Source organism: Ixodes scapularis, unplaced genomic scaffold (assembly GCF_016920785.2).
Source record: "Ixodes scapularis isolate PalLabHiFi unplaced genomic scaffold, ASM1692078v2 PGA_scaffold8__174_contigs__length_109621045, whole genome shotgun sequence".
Lineage (NCBI taxonomy): Eukaryota > Metazoa > Arthropoda > Arachnida > Ixodida > Ixodidae > Ixodes > Ixodes scapularis.
The window spans coordinates 53,401,722-53,423,411 of NW_024609883.1; the positions used below are offsets into that span (position 1 = coordinate 53,401,722).

General features: G+C 46.6%; 1 protein-coding gene and 2 long non-coding RNA genes across 3 annotated transcripts; 1 reads left to right on the forward strand and 2 right to left on the reverse strand.

Moving 5' to 3' along the window:
- Positions 1-4,264: 4,264 nt before the first annotated feature.
- On the forward strand, positions 4,265-11,110 carry LOC115313323. Its single transcript, XR_005717430.3, has 3 exons — positions 4,265-4,320; positions 9,195-9,404; positions 10,792-11,110. It is a non-coding gene; the product is annotated as an uncharacterized LOC115313323 (long non-coding RNA).
- A 1,474-nt stretch (positions 11,111-12,584) lies between these two features.
- LOC121833413 lies at positions 12,585-14,206 on the reverse strand. Its single transcript, XR_006076691.1, has 3 exons — positions 13,916-14,206; positions 13,757-13,848; positions 12,585-13,677 (listed from the first exon to the last, which is right to left on the reverse strand). It is a non-coding gene; the product is annotated as an uncharacterized LOC121833413 (long non-coding RNA).
- Positions 14,207-15,877: 1,671 nt separating this feature from the next.
- On the reverse strand, positions 15,878-21,415 carry LOC115329393. Its single transcript, XM_040219574.3, has 11 exons — positions 20,968-21,415; positions 19,211-19,467; positions 18,774-19,149; positions 18,036-18,209; positions 17,835-17,910; positions 17,612-17,722; positions 17,277-17,525; positions 17,048-17,219; positions 16,714-16,862; positions 16,412-16,633; positions 15,878-15,969 (listed from the first exon to the last, which is right to left on the reverse strand). The coding sequence occupies exons 1-10, from the start codon at positions 21,274-21,276 to the stop codon at positions 16,452-16,454; spliced, it is 2,055 nt and encodes a 684-aa protein (XP_040075508.1). The 5' UTR covers positions 21,277-21,415; the 3' UTR covers positions 15,878-15,969; positions 16,412-16,451.
- Positions 21,416-21,690: the final 275 nt, after the last annotated feature.

A 21,690-nucleotide genomic window follows, 5' to 3' on the forward strand; every position in this document is an offset into this window, starting at 1 on the left:
CAACGAGGTGAGGGCCTTAGAGCGCTAAACTGGCACCTGAAAGTGACCCCAATTGGCAGCCACCATGTTGCACATTTTGAATCACTAGACACGTGGCCTTATAGTTTTACGTCTAGATTTTAACGAAGTACCGCTCATAAATAATTTCCTATTGATATTTATTAACAGCAGCGACGAGATAAGTTATGTTCGGTTTGCCAAAATGTACTTTTACGACAAAAAGAAAGAAAAACTCTGGCAGCTTCGCAATGCCTCCGCTGGATGCCGTTAGTCGCAGTGCTGTATTTTGTGGTTTTATCAGAGCTAGGCACTGATCTTGGGGGCTCCCAGTACTGACAAAATAGTTTCTGATGTTTTTTAGAGCGATCGGAATACAAAGCTTGGCTCAGTTTTGCGTAAAAGCCTCAAAATTTGGCACGGTCACGAGTCTAGTGGTCAAAATTGTACAACATGGTGGCAGCCGAGGGGGGGGGGGGGGGGGGTCACTTTTGCCTGGTGAACGGGATACCAGTTTATCTCTCTAAGCCACTTGATATCTCTGGCCTTACTTCGCACGGGCAACCTTCCCTTGCCCGTCGTGAGGCTGCGCAGCATGTACGGAAAGCCACGCGCTCCGTTGTTCGTATTTCAATTCCTCGCGATTGCACTATCACTTAATCAGTGCGTACCGGTGCAAGTGGACGGTCAAAATAAAATGAAAGACATGTAATAATTGCGATTTGCCATAAATAACATTTGTTTTATTCTCTCTGGTCATGTATTTGTAGGAAGGCAAGTTTGCTTTTGCAATCAAGACATCACATTTGCGCGCTTGAAAACTTAGGAAAGGAAGGAAAACAGCCAGAAAACTCTTATTGCCGATAAAATCAGCCAATAACAAAAAGCAAGATTTTCGCAGTCTGCGTATTTTTACTGCTTCACGCATTTAACCCTGCGTCAATGAGGGTCATTTTAGTTGTTCAGAAGTCTCGCAGATTATCAATACTAGCGTCATCGGCATGTTGACGCCCGTTCAACAAGTCCTACGTTCTTTGCAACTGTTACTCTTGTTTAGATTCGTCACTTGTCTATTACGCAACTGCTGCCCGGAATCCTGGAAATTTAAACATCGCTCACTAACAAAAAAAAAAGAACTAAAGCAATTGTTTTTTTACAATGTCAATGAAATTAGCTACTATTCGCCACGACGAGGGCAACAAAGGTATTTCATGTCATTCTCCAGCAAAGAGGCAAAACGCACGCGCGTTTTTCTGTAGGAATACACAGCAACGCAAACGCGAACTGGTTGCTGTCTGCTTCAATTTTAAACTGCAAGTCCTGTAGACACCACTACCCGTTGAACCTCTATCGTACATTATAATTACTCTGTAACTTAAGCTACTGAAAATTTAAGAAATAAATTACAGGAAGACACTAAATACCGCTTACATGTAGGAATGCGAAAGCTTTCCTACACGCAGTGCATTCCCACAAGCAGCGTGCCACGTCTTCCTTTCTCACACGGCAGTCGGGCGGTGACGTCACGGCCCCCCACTGCGCAGGCGCGGCGAAGCCCGCCGGCTCCACGGCTTCCATGACGATGCATCTGCGTTGCTGTGCTTTTCTTTGTGTTTTATCTCTGAGCCACGTCCGCTTTGACCACAAGCTTATGTCTTTATTCGCGACAAAATTCTTTTATTGCTTTCCCGCTCTCTTTTCATGGCCTTCAGGAGGCATAATCCTGCGAGATTTCGGCGTACCCCGCTCTGACCCAAGCGAGAGGCGAAGCACGTTCAGGTATTTCCCTGAGAGAATATGAAAGGACGAGGCTGCGCTTTGCCGGCACAACGCAACTGGCGGCGGTGAGGCACCCTGCTGCGGGGCGGACCCGCGACACATTTTGTGCTGCTGTTTTGCTTAGAGCAGCGCCCTTGTCCCACGGTCCGGAAGATATTGACTCAAGTGTACCGCGTTCGTGAGACAAAACGAAACCCCGTCGTTCAGCCCACATATATAAACTACGCATGGCAAAAAGTTGAAACTCCGTGAGTGTGTCGCGCTAGCGGTGGTGATAGAATACGAAATTGTGGGAAAACATGCAATTATTCGCAACAATAATAATAATAACAAAAAAAAAACACTCCTTCTCTGTTAGGCGACGTTTACCTAAACGTAACACTCATCAAACGAAGCATGGCATTCTGTGCTCCTGTAAAAATTATTTTTGCAACAAAAAGAAAAAGCGTGTGAGCAAAATAATGAAAAACAAAGGACACCGTCTTTTGTTTTGCAGGAATATTTAACTGAAATAAATAGCGCAGGCACCCACGATGCCATTTCTTCGTTGGGTGAATATGGGCTTAAGTGGACGTCGGTTGAATGCGACATTCTTTTCTGTTTAGTATTTTGACCTTGGTAACCTTGAATTCTTAAGATTTCACATTCCATCGTCCCCGCTAGCGTCACATTTCCAGAGTTTCAGCTTTTCTGGATGGGTAGTTCATCTGTGCGGACCGAAAAGTTGTAATTCGTGTTCTCTCGCGGACAGGGTAGTTAAACGGTGGGTCTTCGTCGATCGGTCATACGACTTCGCGTTTCTGCAATCGACTGTAACCTCGGCGCTCTACGTTGAGAGGCACGTAGCTAAACCCCACGTACGGCTTCTTTGTGTAATGTCTAAGAACTCTACCTTTCAGACAACTCCTGTCAGCTCGTGAAACAGTTAAAATCCAATTTTCGGAGTTCGGTAGCAGTCTAGTAGTGCCTCGTTCCATTAAGGCTTGTGCACACCTTCGCGTTTTGGATATCCTCGAGTGCGCTGTGTAATCTTGTAACAACTAATGAAGCTAGCAAACTAGAGCCATCTATTGTGTAACCTTGCAACAATGCAAATCTGCATATATAATTAATATTTTTATGATAATTTTTTCACCATGTGTATTAATTATTTCTTACATTGTTAAAACAACACTTTCTCGTAGATAGCGTGGATATTTGATCTCTCAAATACTGCGAAACACTCAGTCTACCGCGTGTACACTAACGGCTAAATCCCACTTTGGACCAAAATCGGATTCTCAACGTATCAAGCTGGAATTAACTACAAATCTGCCAGAAGGTGGAGACTTCATTAATTGAGGGTATAAATACATAAAACCCCAGACTAATAAAAAACTAGTTTTGCCTATAACAAAATTAGCGGTCAGCCTTTTTTCTCAAAAATCACGAAAAAAACGTTCTGGGCTCTTCTGGCGTTTATTCCGACCTAAGAATCGGTGAAACAAAAACAAAAATACAAATGGCTTACCTATCCGTCACTTCATTTGGCCCAAATAAGAGTCACGGTGACACAAAGTTATATTTAGGAGACCATGCAAAGTGCAGAAAAAGCTGTTTATTATTTACTCGGGTGAATTTCCAGAATTTTAGTGAAAGCTTCCAGAACCTTTGATCCTTTTGTATAAATCATAGCGCGAGACGTTAAAGGGGCCCTCCGGAGCGTTCTGCGATGGTCTATATATGGCGGTAACTCAATCTATGGGTCCTAAGGATCCTAAAAATCGTAAAATTACAGTCATGCGCGGCGGATTTCCCTATTAAAATTGCTATCAAAGTCCCCGGCACGCCCCCCTTTCTGAGATGACCCCGGAAAACGGGAGGGGCATCTCTTTACGCATCAGCCAATGGCAATCGAAGGATTCCAGTGTCACTGCGCGTCACCGACCGCCGACCCGCGGAGGAATCTCTCCAACGCGCGGACCGTCGTCAAGGGGCCCGGACCAAAGTTGCCCGGACTTTGTGCTCAGCATTCGTCGTTCGTCGCATCCCACGGTCGCGCTATGGACCTTTCGGACCTAACGTCTCTAGAGCTCGAAATCCTGGAACGGACAGCTGACATGGGTGCCATATCCTACGATTCGACCCCGATGCGCGACGTCGACGAACGCAGCGCCGCGGGCACCGACTGTGGCAACGACGAACGGCCGCGCCGCGGTGAAGCGAGTCCGCAAGAGCTGGAAGACGCACCCGACGATGGAACCGGGCGGCTTGGGAACACGGACTGGTACGTGGTGCGCTCCATTATACCCCGCTTTAATGGGTAATTGATGCGTGTTTTCTGCGAAGGTGTCTATGTGGTTCCTGCGCGCCGATGGAGACCGTCGTCGAGTGCGTCTGCTGCCGCGAATACCCGGCCGTCGCACGGAAGCAGCAGGGCCGGCAGGGCTGCGTAACGGGCCACCCGGACTTCGAGGCCCTGTGCCTCAACCCTGAGGTGTTGAGGTTGGCCTACCTCAACATGCGGCACTACGGGCAGCAAGGGATGGGCGCAAGTGCCAGCGAGTGAGTACGATGTCATGCTTTGCGCGTGAGCAAACTCACCATGTCTCGGTGAGGACCGTGCCCTCGGCAACTACGTTCACTGTCCGATTCACAGCGTACATACGTACTTGTAATAACTTGTTGTTAGGCTAGATGAACGTTTAGCACCATCCTGGGAAGCGGTCGATGAATTGTTTGTGTTGCCGATAGTGAAATTAATCATAACCCCCACTGTCCAGGCGCAATATAGCGCTCCAGGGAGGCTTTCAAGAGACTAAATGAGAAGCAGCCTGCCTAGTTACCACCCAGTCATTTGTTCAATACAGAAACACGGACACTTCCAACTGCTGTCCCACTATAAACTACACATATTCTTATATGTTCTAAACGAACTGTTCTGACGAGACCGCCCTTTTCGAGCGTTACACTTCTTCCCGTTAGGCCAGATCATGGAGAGCTATTTTTCCTTGCATTTACGGTTATCAGTTTAGATATGTCATTTTCTTGCTCTGTTTAGATGCAATGTTATGCAACAATAGCACTATGAAATATATGACAGTCACATGGCCTCGTCTCTAGTCGAGACGGCCTCGTCTCGTCGAGAGCAATAGAAGGCGACACCTTGGATGTACATATGCTTTGGCGTTGTCCCCATGCCCAATGCTCCCTTACCTCCCTCTTTTTCACCCTTCTCGACCCTCTGACTAGGCAGGCTGGCTCACCCCCCCCCCAGCTTCAACTCGTTGATACACTACTGCTCCTACTGGTACAGCATGTCCATGCTGTACCGGGTGAGCACTGGTGGCCCCAATCAAGCACCGGACTATGGTGTAACTAATAAAGGTTCCCTCTCTCTCTCTTTCTCTGTCTCTCAAGAGAGCAGTGGATATCCCACACGTTTGGCTTTGGCGCAAACGACAAAGATAACGCAGTCCGTGTCAGAAACCCAAGTCTGGCTTGCAGCTTGCTCAAATGGTGTCTCTGAACAGAGCCGAATTAGCGCCTGAAGCCCCTCTACAAGCTCGCAGAGAGCAGGTGGCCGCAAAGGCTTGAAAGTCCTACTTTGTCAACGAGAGGCGAAGATTAACTCACTCCCGAGATTGTATTCGTCTCATGCAGTTTCCTTGCTTTTCTGTCTTAGCATAACTCAACAAAGGGTGAAAGCTACTGCCCTTGTGGGCCAGTCTGAGCGACGGAGCTAAGCACGTGCCAAAATTCCACAGGAGGAGTACTTGAAGACATTACGTTGTCACATGCATTGTTCTTACACGCCCCGATTGGCTTGCTGATGCCGTAGCTTTTGCATTTTCCCAAGTTCGGAAAAACGAAGAATTACTGTTTCCAGATTCTTTCCTGCTAGCTTCATGGACTGGACCAGCACTATGCTACAGAACAACACTTTTGAAGCAACAAATAAATAAGCACGAAGTTATCATATTGACGCAGTAATTCGCAACCGTGTTGGGGAAGGATGCTCCAGTCACTTTGTTTCTCAGAGCTAAGAGTTCAGAAAACTGCATACACCTACTTTATCTTGCATGCACCAATGCCTTGTTGCTATCTTAAAAATGAGCTTAGCTATGCCAGCTAAGTTGATGCTGGGCAATCTTTTTGAGAAGAAACAAACACCAACTGCTTCAAGTGCACTGTCAACGTCGACAGTACAGTTGGCACCTTCAGCTCAGACATCCTCGTTTTTTTACCTGGTCTAGTCTCTGCGTGTGACCTTCAAGCCCATCAAAACAGGGGCCGATATCAAAATGACGAAAATCAAAATGTAAAGGCCAAACATTGAAACGTCGAAAAATAAAATGCCGAACAGCAAAACGCCGAAAGGTGAGAATGCGTACATATCTGATCGCCATATTTGGTACGGTATTGGCAGATGCTAGCTGCACCAGTGTGTTGGAATCATGGAAGTGTCTTCTGCAAAATTAGGAGCATGAAAAATGTGCAAGCTGCGCTCGAAGACGATATCGAGGCAGAAATCAGATTAGAACCTCGCCATCTACCACACAAGAAGCAAAGCATGCGAGAAGAGAGCCTGACAGCCGCTTTGGGCAACTGGGACAAGCTCAACATCCTTAGCTTTCTTTGGGAAATACACACAAACTATTAGATCATATTCAACAAACAAAGAATTCCTCTGGCAGAACAAATGTTTCTTCCACTTTCTCAATCTAGAACCCTGTAGGTTCGTGTTGAACATAATATTTTGGAATTGTTTGGTCTCTGGTACCGGGTGATTCGGCTAATAGAGATTTCGGCGGTTTGTTCTTTCAGCATTTCGATAATGCATCCTTTCAATTTTTGGGTGTCCCAAGCGAGTGCAATGTTCTCTGGTCAAAACAATCAAAAACTTGAGAACGATGACATAGGCACAGATTGCTGTTGAGTCCATGGATGCCACTACGTCTTTCCTCTAGAAGGCAAGTGGAGACTTATATTCCAACCCTATCGGCAAAAGTCATATTCTTTACTCCAGTATCCAAATTGTCAGAAGGGGCTTTAGACGGTGTTTGCATGCTTTTTGGTCAAGAAACTACACAAAAAGGCAGTCATTGAAGGCTCATTGCTCTGGTTCGTGCACCGTTTACAATGCAATGGCAATGCGAACTAGAAACCTTCCATTCGCCCAGCGATGCAAAGTATCCCCCCTCCCCCCCCCCCACACACACACACCAGCAATGTAAAACACCCCCCTGAAACAAATTTCTGGCTATGCCACTGCAGGCCATGCACTCAAAAAAAAAAAAATTTCCTCCTTCCCATACTATAATTGTCAAGGCAGTGCAGCCATATGGGGGGCGTACCATACTGATTTACGATTTATTTTTCCGCAGATATTGTCCACTTAGGGGTCGGTAGGTGTGTCGACCTCCTCAACGTAGTCCCCCTGGAGACGAACGCACTGGTTCTAGTAGTGTGGCAGCCTTTCCGTTCCGAGACCACTCTTTGGGAGTGCTTCGCACCCACGCCTGGACAGCCGCTTCGAGTTCACCAGTGTCCATGAAATAGGGTCCTCATAGGTGGTTTTTTTCATGGTGCTGAATGGCTGATGGTCACTGCGGGCTAGGTTGAGGGAGTACGGTGAATGTAGGGATGGGCATTGTCATGCTGCAAGAGCGTACCTGCCGCCCCTTTCCCTGGCAGCTTCTCGTGAATCGCGCAATCACCTGAGGGTAGCCACATACGGGGCGATGTTGATGGTGGTGGCCGGTTACATGCAGTCAATGAGCATAATGCCCTCCGTATTCAGAAAGCCACGCGAGGATGTCTTTGCGGACATTGATGACTCGGAGGCATCTGTCCAGGCGTGGCTGAGACACACTTATAAACAGTGCAGGAATGTGATTGCTGCGCCAATTGCGCCAAACTGCACCAAGGGGCTAACTTTGCTACATCCTGCTACATTTCACCGAAATATGGCTAATCCGTGCCAAGCCTGCGCCAAAGAAGCAATTTTGGTCGCCTTTCATAAACGAAACGAAACTGAGAACCGTAATTGAGCATGCGTAAGCTAGGTCGCACAAGACGCCACCCGACACAAAGTACCCTGTATTAATCGTCTATTTGGTCTTGCATGATTTTTCCCCACGTCTCGCGTTTCGTGCACTCGTCGTCTCAGGAATCTCGTCTCGCGTCTTTTTTTTTTTTTTAGCGGTAGACACGGGCGTGTGCGGACTCTCAGACGTTAGTGTATCGGGTGCCAAACATGCCGTCATGCTGTGAGACAAAACCACGTTTTTGCGCGGCGGGAGTTACTTTTTGAGCTGAAGCGCTCGCGCGACGTCGTGTGTTGCCGTCCCCACGTCGCTGCAGATATGGCGCTTACTAAACTGAAACGCATCGACATTCCTGCTCTTGTTTAAATCATACGCTGCTATAAAAATCCCTCTCTAACTCAATGACTGCTTGGCAAAGTTTTGATTACTTAGGTTTTTCCTGGTGGGCTTTCTTTCGAGAGGGACCCCGGTACGTGAAAAATCTGCCGCAAAAGAAAGTTGGTGAAGAGAAGTGAGCTAAAGCAAAGAAGGCAATGTCTGCACGCTGAACCCGCACAGCGTGCTTGTTTGTCTCGAGTTCAGTCGTTGCACGAAGCGCTCCAAGAACTTTTTTGACCTTGATTCGCAGTGTCTTGCATCGATACGCTCAGGTTCTTTTTTTCTGTGTGTTTAGCCTGTACCTCGCCTGCCGGCCTGGCAAGCACAAGTCGCTGGACTGTTTATTGTCGTATGCTGGACAGTTACATTTTGCATACTATTTTGGGAACCATGCAGTTGGCGACGGAGCGCGGAGTGGCATGGTTTCGGTTTCGGTCGAACAGCCGTTGTCTCCGCCCGCGCGACGAAGCACGTGTAACTGCAAGCCTGCCGAAGTTGCCCTTACGTGCATGTGAACATCATTGCAACAAAGGCACCAGCCGGGACGCTTGCAATGCGTTGTTTTACGTTTGCTTACTTTTTTTATAAAAATCTGCCACGTCAAGAATTTTGGCAGTGCCAGAAGAGTCCATGTGCGTATGGCAGCTGCCTAATTTGCTGTGCCAAGAGCTGCACAATAGTTTGTGCTCACTTGATTGTCACAAGGGGGGACGCCACAACAGCCACACTTGCATCTGCTCGTTTTCTCTGTCGTAACTTTGCCGGCATCTGACAGCATGACACTTTGGCTCCCGTAACATATTTTGTTGCCACTTTGGGACGGCTTTTGGTCCATGGGAGGTATATAGGGCAGTAAACACCCCAGTCAGAGACATGTCAAGGCGTCCTGCCCTCCAATCCTTCCTAGCTTCGATCCCTTAATCCCCTGATCTAGTTGAAAAGCCAAAATCTCAAGGTGGGGTGATAATTATTGGGTGTCTGGGTCTTGATTTACACTATTTTTGGATGCAGATACCAGACACCCTGAAGCCGGTGGATGATCATCTCGACATGTTCCTTGTGGTGCCAGCAACACTTGCACCGCTGGTGTGGCATTCTTTGCACGCTATGCTGGGATAGTTTTTTAGGAGTGCCATGTCTGGACAGCTTATTCAGAAGCAGGCTGTCGTCGTCGAGATCCATGCTTTTTTTTTAACGGATGATGTTGCAGTGCCCACATGGGTGAGTATGACAGAAAGGATTTGAGATTGGAATAGGTCACCAAACAGTATCGCATCATTTGTCGTTAAAATATTTTTCTAACAACACTATTCATTGAAATAAACACTGAAATTCAAAGTTTCTCGTGCAAGAATGGGGAGGCCTGGGGGTGCTCATATGTATCCCCACTACTCTGATGATAGTAGTGTCACCTCTAAATCAACACAGCATAATGGAAGACATATCGCAGTCTAAAACGGGAAAAAATGTTGATATATGTGTCTTGCAGATGCGTATATGACCAAATAGCAAATGATTGCGGTGCCCTGAGCCCTAAGGTATTCAGGACCAATAAACACATGGGGGTGGTAGCAGCTGTCATGGCAAATGGAAGCTGTCAGAATGACATGTTCGGATATTGACACGGATTGTGTCGGAGAGACATGAAATCACAACTGCTGGAGCCACTCCAGTATTGCATGAGCACTTCAGCTCGTATGTTTACACCAAAACTGTTCTGTGCGAGCTTCATAGAACACTCATGGCCAGGCTGCTATTCTCAAATCCCTAATCACCAGTACCAATGCCAAGCTTCGGCAGTGCCAGCAGCACTTTAGACAATGTTAAATTGGGACGTTCTCTGATGAGTTCACATTCCCTGGCACTTGTGTGCAGGAAACCTTTGCAGTAGGTGTGTGCGAATATTGGTTCAAATTGAATAGTATGTTTGCCATAACCTTTGCGCTGCAAAGGGAAGCCGATGCAACCGGCTCTTTTTGCGCTGTTGATGCTAGAAACGACAGTGCACTATTTGATTCAAACCAATATTTGCACACCACTGCTTTACAGGCTTACGAACTGCACTGTTTTGTCCCAAATTAAACAACATCATATGGGGAGCTTTCCACTGTTCTGGATGAATGGCTCCCATTCCCTCTGGCCAGTGCACATAATTTTCATGTGTCCTTCCCAAAACACAGCGATGCAATATTCGTCACCAACACCAATGACAGATATTATCTACAATTGTGAACTGGGACCCTGTGAACTTATTTTATGTATCATGACCACGCAACAGATATTCCTTCCTTGTTAATTCCGGTGTATAACTGGTTGTTGTGTCGATTGGAGTTGGAGGTGCGTTAGGAGAACCAAGGCCTATAGTTTTTTTTTTTTTAAACTCTGGAGCATTTAGAATGAATCTACAGCAGTTCACTTCAATTTGGCTTCCATGTCTAGCCCATCCGACATGGACTGCCAAATAGGGATTCTGCTATGTGATAGCTGGAGTGGACGTAACAGAAAAGCAGAGTATGATTACATGCCTAGAGAAATGAAAACAAGTGTAGAATTTGCCAACAGAGTGATAGGCTTTGCTTCTTACATCCAATCTCTGTCATTGTTCCAGGCACTACAGATTTGCAGCCTACAGGCAGTGTGCCCTGTGGCTGTGGAGCCGCTTGGGAAAGAAGAATAGGCGGCCCCTGCCATCCTGTGTGGTCAAGACAATTAGGGGCAGGTACCCTGCTGACGTGTATGCGGGCTACAAGGATGCAGAATAAATTGCGTTGACCTAGAGACCACGCAACCCCCTTCCCTTGTCTCTTCACCCTCCCTGCATGTGTGTGAAGTCGCTCGTAGCCATGAACGGAATCCTCTAAATCACGTGACCTATTATCTACGATATCACGTGACCATAACTATGATCACATGATCGTAGTCAAACCAAAGCCAGTGCACCTACGTCACATTCAGTCACACGACGAAGCCGCCTCGGTGGCTCCGAGGCGAGAGTGCCGGCCTACGGATCCCCATGTGGCGGGTTCGAATCCCGGCCGAGGTGCCTGCAATCTGATGGAGGTATATTGCGGAGAAGGCAGCTTGGTAATCGAGCTTTCGATTGCACGTCAAAAGATCCCCAGGTGGTCGAAATTAATCCTCGGTCCTCCGCTGGGGCGTGCCAGATGCCCGTCGTTGGTTTGGCACGTAAAACCCCCAAATTTGATTTGAGTCGCACGACCGGATTGCTTCATTTTCCTCCTAGAATCCAAAGGCTGTCATCAAAACTACTAGGGCGTGAGAAGTGCTCATTTGGAACACTAACCTAAGCAGTAAAATTTGGCACCCACTAATACCATTTTAAAGTAAAGATAGAAAAAGCACCGATGTCATGTTCGCACTAACAGTGTTGTGCAGTGTACTTCTACTTTCTTCTGGATCTGTTCTTTCAAATGGAAAAACTGCATATAACATGGAAAAATCTGACTGCATGAAGCTACAAGATGCTTCCCTACATCAGCCGTCTGAGCGTGCCGTTGCGATGAGGCGAAGAAAGGCGAATTGCGATTGCTGCAGTTTTCAGAGGGACGTGGTCGATTGTTCCGAGGGTCTGGATGACGACGTGGCTAACATGACAAACAAATGACGTTCTGCTTGGGTGACTATAGTCCACTTCAATGCAGCGAACGACGGAGAGGAGGTCGCCTCCTCTCCAGCATTCGCTCTACTAAAGTGGAAAGAGGTGGGAGGAGCTTCCACTTCGTTCTTGACCTGTCACCGACTATAGGCATGCTGTAAATTGTATTACTTTTTTATTTAGAATTCATTGCCAACCTACATTTCATTACTGTACTCTCAACATGTGCTCTAGTATAGACTTTTCCAGTCCAAGCCTTCTGCGAAATCCTTTTTTTACTTGGCTGTGGAATGCTTTTTGAGCATGCACAATAGATCCCCTGCATGGAATATTCTATGCCTCCACAGCCCAGTTACCCTGGATTTTTCCTCCCGGTGGTAAATAGGATCTGCTTATATATTTCAGTGAATACTACGATTGTTAGTTTATATTGTCGTTATAATTGGCAAGTATACCCTCACATCATGCAAATACTTTGAGGAAATGGCACAATTTCGGTCGGGTTTTTAGTTAGGCATAGTGCAGTATTCTAGTTACATCGACCCATGTATTGACCTCACAATGCAGAAATCATCCAGGGGATCACAGAATTAGTACTACCATCGGCATCACTTGTTTTCAATTATGAAATTATTTCCTTTTGGTCATGCAAATTTCTACACCTTCCAGGTTCTGGTACCGAGAAGTCAAGTTGTTGGAAAATTAATGCAGTTTATTTCAATCGTAAGGTTAGCGAATGTGCCTCACTTATTTGCAAGCAGGTCAATAATGACAGAAGACAAATGTTGCAGACGGGGGGAAAACTGTGGTGTAGACTGGAAAATGCAGCACTGTTTTTAAATTGCCATAAAAAACTTCTGTTAATATTTCCAGTGTTATATGCAACCACCCCACTTATGTTATTGCTGCATTACCAGCCTACCTCCTGGATGAAAACCCCATTTATTGGAAACACGGGCGGGCTGCCCCGCCTCGGTGCAGTCTCCACAGCATGTCCGCTCATCAGCACATGAAAAGAAAGATGGATAAGGCATTGTGTTACAGTCTTCAGAAAAGTGTCGGTTGGGTTCCGAAAATACTTCAATTTTCTAAAACTGCTGCGATGGGCTAAGCTTGTGAACTGGGGATGGGATCTCTGGTGCAGAACTACATGCTATTCAAAATAGCACTTGATCCGCCTTCATTGTGGTGTGCCCACAATGAATATGACAATACGGTCACCGATTTCCTCGATCTTGAAAGCTTGCACAAATTATAGCTAGGATCCTGCGTTCTTGAATTTAATTTTTTTTTTTAGCAAAATTAGAGGGTGTTTTTTTTTGTTTTGTTTTTTTGAACCATCAATTTGGAGCTTCCATTTATGTACGCAAAGTTCGGAGTCTTTCGGCATTTTCGATGAGGCAAATGAAAGGTAGAAAACAGCACTTTGTGAATTTAGTAAAGCAGTATTTTCATATGAGAGCGCCGTATTCATCTACTGTCGTAGAGGGCCTACCTCATTTTTATTATAAGGGGCTACATGGCAACGGAAGTTGACACTGCAATAAGAGGAGAATTGCAAAAATTGTTCGAAGATTCCGGGAAATATAAAGACTGGTGGGGGACCGAAAAATTGAGTTTTTCAAATGAATCTGAATCAGCAAAATTTTAACGGCTAGTGTTTTTTGGAGTTTATCAGGTTTATCTGAGAACGCAGAACCCTAATTACAGCTAATGGACTGGGAAGAATTATAGCACTGGCCTGTCCTCATCTCCTAATGCCTCTACTGTTGGCACTGATGTGCCAACAATAGAGGTGCACCATGCTGGGCTTGAAAAATCCGGCTTGAGAGGGCAGGTGCCAATGCTTGCATCTCTCCATTACGCTTGATCGTGGCCCTAAAATCAAGCATTATCAATAGAGGAGATCTGCATTTCTGTGAAAAATGATTGCAGACAGATCTAATGTCCTCCTTACTGTCGGTCAGGGTGTCCTAACGGAAAACAATGATCTATTTTGCAGCTCGGCTGTTTTCTCTTGGGTCTGTCTGCTTGCATTCGCCGTACGTTCTGCAAAACAAAGCGGTTATTGCCTACCATGGTAGTTTTCATTAGGACGAGGCTCCTGTGTGCTTACCACTGGCAGCATGAAAGATAGAACCAGGTCTTTGCTTCCTGCTGCTGTCCACCTCGTTGACAGACTTTCCAGCCAACAGTGAAAATTCAGACTTGCATAATTACATTCCTAGACATTCCAAGTTGGGCTAGATGGGCGTTCACACTGAAGTTAGTGTCGTCCTCACCGCAAGTTGAGCTGTAGCCTTGAGTCTCGCTGTTTGGTGACTTTTCTGTGAGTCCGACATTGCCACCGGCTAAAGTTCCTTGCCCTCTTTTGAGATAGGCATGCCATGACCAGCTTGATTAGGCCCTAAAATGGAACATTCTCATGAGGAGAGATCTGTATTTCTGTGAAAAATGATTGCAGACATATCTAATGTCCTCCTTACTGTCGGTCAGGGTGTCCTAACGGAAAACGATGATCCATTTTGCAGCTCGGCTGTTTTCTCTTGGGTCTGTCTGCTTGCATTCGCCGTACGTTCTGCAAAACAAAGCGGTTATTGCCTACCATGGTAGTTTTCATTAGGACGAGGCTCCTGTGTGCTTACCACTGGCAGCATGAAAGATCCAACCAGGTCTTTGCTCCCTGCTGCTGTCCGCCTCGTTGACAGACTTTCCAACCTACAGTGAAAATTCAGACTGTTGCATAATTACATTCCTCGACATTCCAAGTTGGGCTAGATGGGCGTTCACACTGAAGTTAGTGTCGTCCTCACCGCAAGTTGAGCTGTAGCCTTGAATCTCGCTGTTTTGTGACTTTTCTGTACTTCGACATTGCCACCGGCTAAAGTTACTTGCCCTCTTTTGAGATAGGCATGCCATGACCAGCTTGATTAGGCCCTAAAATGGAACATTCTCATGAGGAGAGATCTGTATTTCTGTGAAAAATGATTGCGGACAGATCTAATGTCCTCCTTACTGTCGGTCAGGGTGTCCTAACGGAAAACGATGATCCATTTTGCAGCTCGGCTGTTTTCTCTTGGGTCTGTCTGCTTGCATTCGCCGTACGTTCTGCAAAACAAAGCGGTTATTGCCTACCATGGTAGTTTTCATTAGGACGAGGCTCCTGTGTGCTTACCACTGGCAGCATGAAAGATCCAACCAGGTCTTTGCTCCCTGCTGCTGTCCGCCTCGTTGACAGACTTTCCAACCTACAGTGAAAATTCAGACTGTTGCATAATTACATTCCTAGACATTCCAAGTTGGGCTAGATGGGCGTTCACACTGAAGTTAGTGTCGTCCTCACCGCAAGTTGAGCTGTAGCCTTGAATCTCGCTGTTTTGTGACTTTTCTGTGACTTCGACATTGCCACCGGCTAAAGTTACTTGCCCTCTTTTGAGATAGGCATGCCATGACCAGCTTGATTAGGCCCTAAAATGGAACATTCTCATGAGGAGAGATCTGTATTTCTGTGAAAAATGATTGCGGACAGATCTAATGTCCTCCTTACTGTCGGTCAGGGTGTCCTAACGGAAAACGATGATCCATTTTGCAGCTCGGCTGTTTTCTCCTGGGTCTGTCTGCTTGCATTCGCCGTATGTTCTGCAAAACAAAGCGGTTATTGCCTACCATGGTAGTTTTCATTAGGACGAGGCTCCTGTGTGCTTACCACTGGCAGCATGAAAGATCCAACCAGGTCTTTGCTGCCTGCTGCTGTCCGCCTCGTTGACAGACTTTCCAACCTACAGTGACAATTCAGACGGTTGCATAATTACATTCCTAGACATTCCAAGTTGGGCTAGATGGGCGTTCACACTGAAGTTAGTGTCGTCCTCACCGCAAGTTGAGCTGTAGCCTTGAGTCTCGCTGTTTGGTGACTTTTCTGTGACTCCGACATTGCCACCGGCTAAAGTTCCTTGCCCTGTTTCGAGATAGGCATGCCATGACCAGCTTGATTAGGCCCTAAAATGGAACATTCTCATGAGGAGAGATCTGCATTTCTGTGAAAAATGATTGCAGACAGATCTAACTTCCTCCTTACTGTCGGTCAGGGTGTCCTAATGGAAAATGGTGAACCATTTTGCAGCTCGGCTGTTTTCTCTTGGGTCTGTCTGCTTGCATTCGCCGTACGTCCTGCAAAACAAAGCGGTTGCTTACCATGCAAGGCTGTATTAGGACCAGGGTGTAAGATAGACAGGTGGGGAAACGAGAGCCAAATGAGCGACCGGATTGTGTACCCCTCGGTTTTCTTTTTTTCTGTGGCGCCATCGATGTGGAGCACCGCAAACTCTCACTCCAGGTGGGCGACTGGCTAAACTGACGGAGATGGTTTCTCGTGGATTTTCAATAAAGACTGTCGTGCTCTCTGTTTATTTTGCGCACTCTCCCATAAAGTTCCATGCAAATCCGATTCCGATTTTTTTCCTCTCGCCGCAGCGCCATCTGTTGCAAATTGGGGGTACCCGCAAGCAGACGAGTACACAATCCGGTCACGGCGCTGCGGTAGGCTTCTATGGGCCGTTTCCCCACCTGCTTATCCTGCACCCTGATTAGGACCAAGGTCCTGTGTGCTTACCTGCGGCAGCATGGAAGTCCCGACCAGGGATTTGATGCCGTTACTGGGGACTGTGGCCGAACCTGGACATTCGTGCTGCCACGAGTTCCTCTTTTGGAGGCCTTGTGTAGGCTGCAGTCATCGGTGCCGGGAAGACGACGGTGTTGGCCCTCGATGCAGCAGCCAGGGACCGCCACTGTTTGCTGCTCTCCATTGCCTCCTTGATGAGCTTTCCAACATACTCTAGAATTCAAACCTTTGCATGATAACATTCCTAGGCTCTCTGGACAAGGCATTCACACTGCAGTTAGTGTTATACTCACTGTAAGTGGGATCCGTAATCTCTGGTCGTGCTGTGTGGTGGTCCTTTCGTGCTTTTGATGTTACGACCGACCAACGTGGCTTGCCCTCTCGTGTGACGGCTTGGCAGCGGTTTGAGTTTTCGTTGAAATGGAGGATTGCAAGTCGAGTCCTGCAAGATGGTTACATTTCAGTGATGGTAAAGTGTGCCACTTACAAAGAGTGGTTATTCTGGCATCAATCCAATTCCATTATCTGATCATTAGGAAGAGACTGTCAGGTTTGTCGCATTGTAACCAATGGACTGGATGAAAGTGTCCAAACAAAGGAAATGTGATTGTAAATTGGTTGACTTACTTTGCAAGCATGCCTTCTGGGCTGAAAGCCTGGGACTTCGGGGCGAAGTCTATCAGGACGCTGTGGAACGCCTCCAAAGCATATGTCTGGCCATGTGGAGACATCTGTGCAAGGTCCTTCAGGAGCAGTTTGTTGCCAGTGATGCTCTTGAATTGGTTGTAGGCCTGCGAGTCTGAGGATGATACAAGTTTTAGAAAAACCACCTTCATTTGGAAGAACAAAAACATACTGGGATCCATCCATGGTCGTGTTGGCTCTGGCATGTCACCATGGAGGCACCTTCCATAGGTTCCTTCGTGCCCCGAGTGTTTGTTGATGACATGGTTGTGCATGCTGAGCCAGATGTCGATGAGCAGCTTCTCGTCGCCTCCTGCAGCTCTTGCTGACCAGTACATATGGTTTGTAGCTGTCTGGATCCAGATTTGCAGGTCTTGGCATCCAGCCCGTTTGCTTGCTGCTGTCAGCTTCTTTTTCACACCTAAAATTCAGAGTCGTGTCAGGGAAACCTGCAGCGTGATCGCTGGAAAATAAAGGCTACACGAATGGCCTGTTAGGATTGCTTACTTTTGGAGATGTGCCATATGTCAAAGAAGTGGTCAATCCCGGGTTCGTGCGTCTTCATGTGCTTTCGTGTGGCAGGGTGACGGTCAGTCACCAACGATCGGATCTTGATACCTGCACCATTAGGTTTCCGAAGATAGCAAAAGAATAAGTGATTATGCCAATTTGAACAGAGTGCCTGAAAGGCCGCCGAGTAGTGATATACATGAACTAAGCATGAACATACCTTTCTCCTTGAAGAATTGCAGCTGCTTGAGGAGGCCCTCCTTCTCCATGTTGACACTGGCCATGGCCTGTTCAGACTAAAAAAAGGTGTGAAATGAATATTTTACCAAAATAGTGCATAGCAGTGAAGTAACTGATGACATAACACAAGAGAAAGATTATGAGATTGTTGCAACTGGTTCACGTAAATTCGACTACTTGCCTCTTTTAGCTGGACCTGGACAGAGTGTAGAATCTTGTTGATTTGCTCGACGTGGACTGTGTACGTCAGGTACTTGGCACAGAACCCAGGGGAGTCAAATCTCCCGTCAGCAGAGATGTCCACCTCTTTGTTCTGCAACTCGTTGAGAAGTTCTTGTTGCTCTTGCAGCCAGACCTGTTCATGCAGATAAATATTGCTTTAGAAAGGCATGGAGCATACTACAATAGTCCCATCTGTTTATGTATGCATAGTGTAGTGTTGTAGAATGAATGACTGAGTGAAAGAAAAAGGAAAGCACAATGCAGCGAGTTTGAATGTGACTTAGATTGTGCTAGGTTGTGATTTGTGTTTTTATGTTTGTGTATTTCATAAAAGAGGCAGCAGGCCGCCCGTTACCTCGAAGCTGCCCTACCCTTTTCCATTCTGACAACCACCCTCTGTCTCTTGACTCTCACGGGGAACCTGACTCACTCAACCCAATGCCAGACAGGGAACTGCCCCAGGATACTACACATAGCAGAAATATATTAAAGTATCGTGGATTTAGTAGCCCATGGCACATATGTAACATGATGTATAAAATTTTATCTCTTAGCACTATACCATTGAAGTGGCATACTACAAGAAGATATTTATTCATTTAACCGAAGTGTGACTGGGGCTCCAGTTTTGTACCTCATTGGAAAATTGGGTATATGGGAAAAAAATGCAGTTGCAGTGTCCCGGAATATTGCTCACCTTGTGGATTGCAGGTAGAGCGAAGGCCTTCCGATGCTCGTAGAAGCTCGAGTCGGAGATGACCTGCACGTTCATATGGCGTAGCATCCGCAGCGTAGGGGCAATCTTCACTCCAGAGAAGACCAGGTGGCTGGTCAGCAGTATGTTCCCTGCTGGTCTGCCGTTGACGATGGGCTGGCTTTTCCATGTGCGCACGTGCTCCACAGGGCAGATGCTGTAGACTGTGATCAGTGTGCCGGTAGTTTCGATCGTTGTTTGGCACAGTCTTGAGCACTCTTGGCACGTCTTGAAAAGCTCCCTTAGGCAGCTCTCGAACACCAGAAACTGGCGCTCTTCTTCTGGTGGTGGTGGTGGAGCTGATGCACCATGCTCGATTCTGAAATGGGATCATGTGAAGCATTCTTTACAGATTCTATGTGTTTATATGCACAACTTACCTCTCGTAATCCTCGCTGTGAGACGGAGAGTAGGTTGCGTCAGAGTCTGGCATGTTGCTGGGAACAGGAGATGTGCATTCATATGGCACCCCACTGCTACAAGTGGAGAAGGCAGACTCGGGTGGATGCGACTGTGCAGGCACGTCTGCGACAGGGACAGGTGGCACCACTGCAGGGATGTTTGTTTCAGCAGTACAGTCCCTGAGGGTCATTTCTGCCTCGCAGGGTGCAGGCAGTCCAGTTGCCGAGGCCTGAGTCTGCAAAGGGCACTGTTTATTACACATTTCATATTTTTAAAATTAAAGGGTGCAACTCGAGCACTCCACACAATGCCGTCACCGCGGCAAACATCCTTGATGCCTAGTTTTTTAGCTGATGGCAAACATCCATGAATTGTTTTGTAGCCTTTCCATAGCTTAGAATTTCATGCACTCAACCAAAGCTCTCACTGTAATACAAATCTAAGGGATGCCTCACTCTTTATATTTGTTTTTATAACTTACATTACCATCTATATTTTCAGTCTCTAGCTCAGCAACAATAAATGTTCATGTCGCGATATGATGTCACATTACATACATACGTAAAGCTGCAGCTTGACATGTATTTACCAACCACTGAAGGAAATGCAACCAACGAGCACTTATAGCCGCAAGTGGGAAACATACAGCAACTGCCATGAGTTCTCAGTGTCCAGAAGTGCCACCAAGCAACAAAATCATGGCGTGCATTTGCTATGTGCATACAAATTTGCAAACGCGGGTTTGCACGCAATCGTGGGTGCAGGATTGTGAGAAGAAAAAAAAAACTGAGTTTGCTCACAAGAGTAGATATAAAAGAAAACCTGCTTGTTAGTAGTCACGGACACTTGGAACTTTGCTAAGCTGATACGAAAGGGTTCCTGTCTGTAAACAAGCTGGGAAAACATGTATTGACTTTGGGTGGGTCAATAGCAGAGGGGGGTGGTGATGGTGGTATCATTAGAGGCGATTTATGACTCTGTCCTTTTATCTTATTTGTTCGTGTTTTCTTTTTACAAATGAGTTCGATCCTGCAGATGGTGCATGCTGATAGGGTTCTTCGTTTTCGGGTAAAACCCGATAATACCTAATTTTTCTCCCCCGAATAGTTCTGATGAAAATCGGGTTAAACCCGATTTCTCCCCGAAAAGCAGTGTTGAAATCACCTGACTTGATAGAAAATATGAACCATTCTGGATCTGTTTAATTCCTTGGTCATCAGTTGATGGTTACAATTTTCTTCGATTTGCGTGACCTCCGCAAAGATTCACTTCAGAGCCGATCAGAAGGTAGAAACATATCCTATGCCTATATAATATATTTTGTTTACTTTTGTTCATGTAAATAACACATTGCACGTATTTGTAATTGATAAAGAAATCCCGAAAAAAAATCCGAATTTCGGAATGGTTTCTGGAAAAACCCGATTTCTTCCCGATTATCGCCCGGAAAAATAGCGCCCGATTTTTCCCCCCCCCCCCGATTTTTGAAAAATATAAAACCCGAAAATGAAAACCCCATGCACCGCACCATTCGCGCGATAAGCTCTCGAACCGCTAGTCCGGAACATTAGGCACCACTGATCGACTTGAGGAATGCCATGTGGATTCCCATGTTACACAAATGCCTCCTCAGTTCTTAGTTCAGAATATAGATACCAGAAGCAGCCGCACTGCGCAACGCAGAATGCCATGTTCGTGACACTCCCAAAAATATTTGAGCCATCGAAAAACTCACCACGACTTTTTGGCGCTTTGGGGGAGGATCGTCGGTCTCATCGGCGACGGGAAGCAGAAGCGTCGGCACAGCATCTGATCGAAGACGGGAACGACGCAGGTCGTCCTTTCGGAAAGCAGTCGGCTCGAAATGTTCGGCACAAAAACGGGGAATGAGAGGCAGGTTCTCAATGTCGTGCCCTCGCCCGGCGCAGCGTAACCACGCAGTCCTTCGTGGTTCTTTCTCCGGCAAAGAGAAGAATCGCAAGCCCTTGCGAACGTTCTTCCCAGTTTGATGGCGGCACGTCTTGACGAAACAAACGTTCGGCATTTCAGGGAAATCGCTCACTCAAAGGATAAAAGAAACTACTGCAATACGCAGTCGCATTCCACAGATGACAAGGAAAAGTTTGACTCATTCACGTGGAAGGATCGCAAAGCTGGCTTCGGAGTCGGGATCCACGGGAAGAAGGAACACGTGTGTCGCAAACGCACGCTTGCACACGCCCCGGGAAGCAGACGACCCGACGCGCCGACGCATCACCCCCTAGCAACAAGCTTGCGGGGAGAAAACATAGTTCGCTGGCTTTGGAACGATAATTGCAAACTATGTTTCCCGCACCACAATCAGTTTACGTTTTTCTCAAACTCTAATTTACAACAAGCTTAAAAAGTATTGCAATAATAACGTTCGCATTCACCGCGAGATGCAGCATTTCCATTGGTCAAGTTTTAGCGATGGCCA

Excerpts from the sequence above, each read along its gene's own strand:
- LOC115329393 (XM_040219574.3), bottom strand. The coding sequence starts at position 21,276 with ATGCCGAACGTTTGTTTCGTCAAGACGTGCCGCCATCAAACTGGGAAG. Across the intron at positions 19,150-19,210 it reads CACAGCGAGGATTACGAGAG|AATCGAGCATGGTGCATCAG; the intron begins GTAAGTTGTGCA and ends ATCCCATTTCAG. Across the intron at positions 17,526-17,611 it reads CATATGGCACATCTCCAAAA|GTGTGAAAAAGAAGCTGACA; the intron begins GTAAGCAATCCT and ends TCTGAATTTTAG.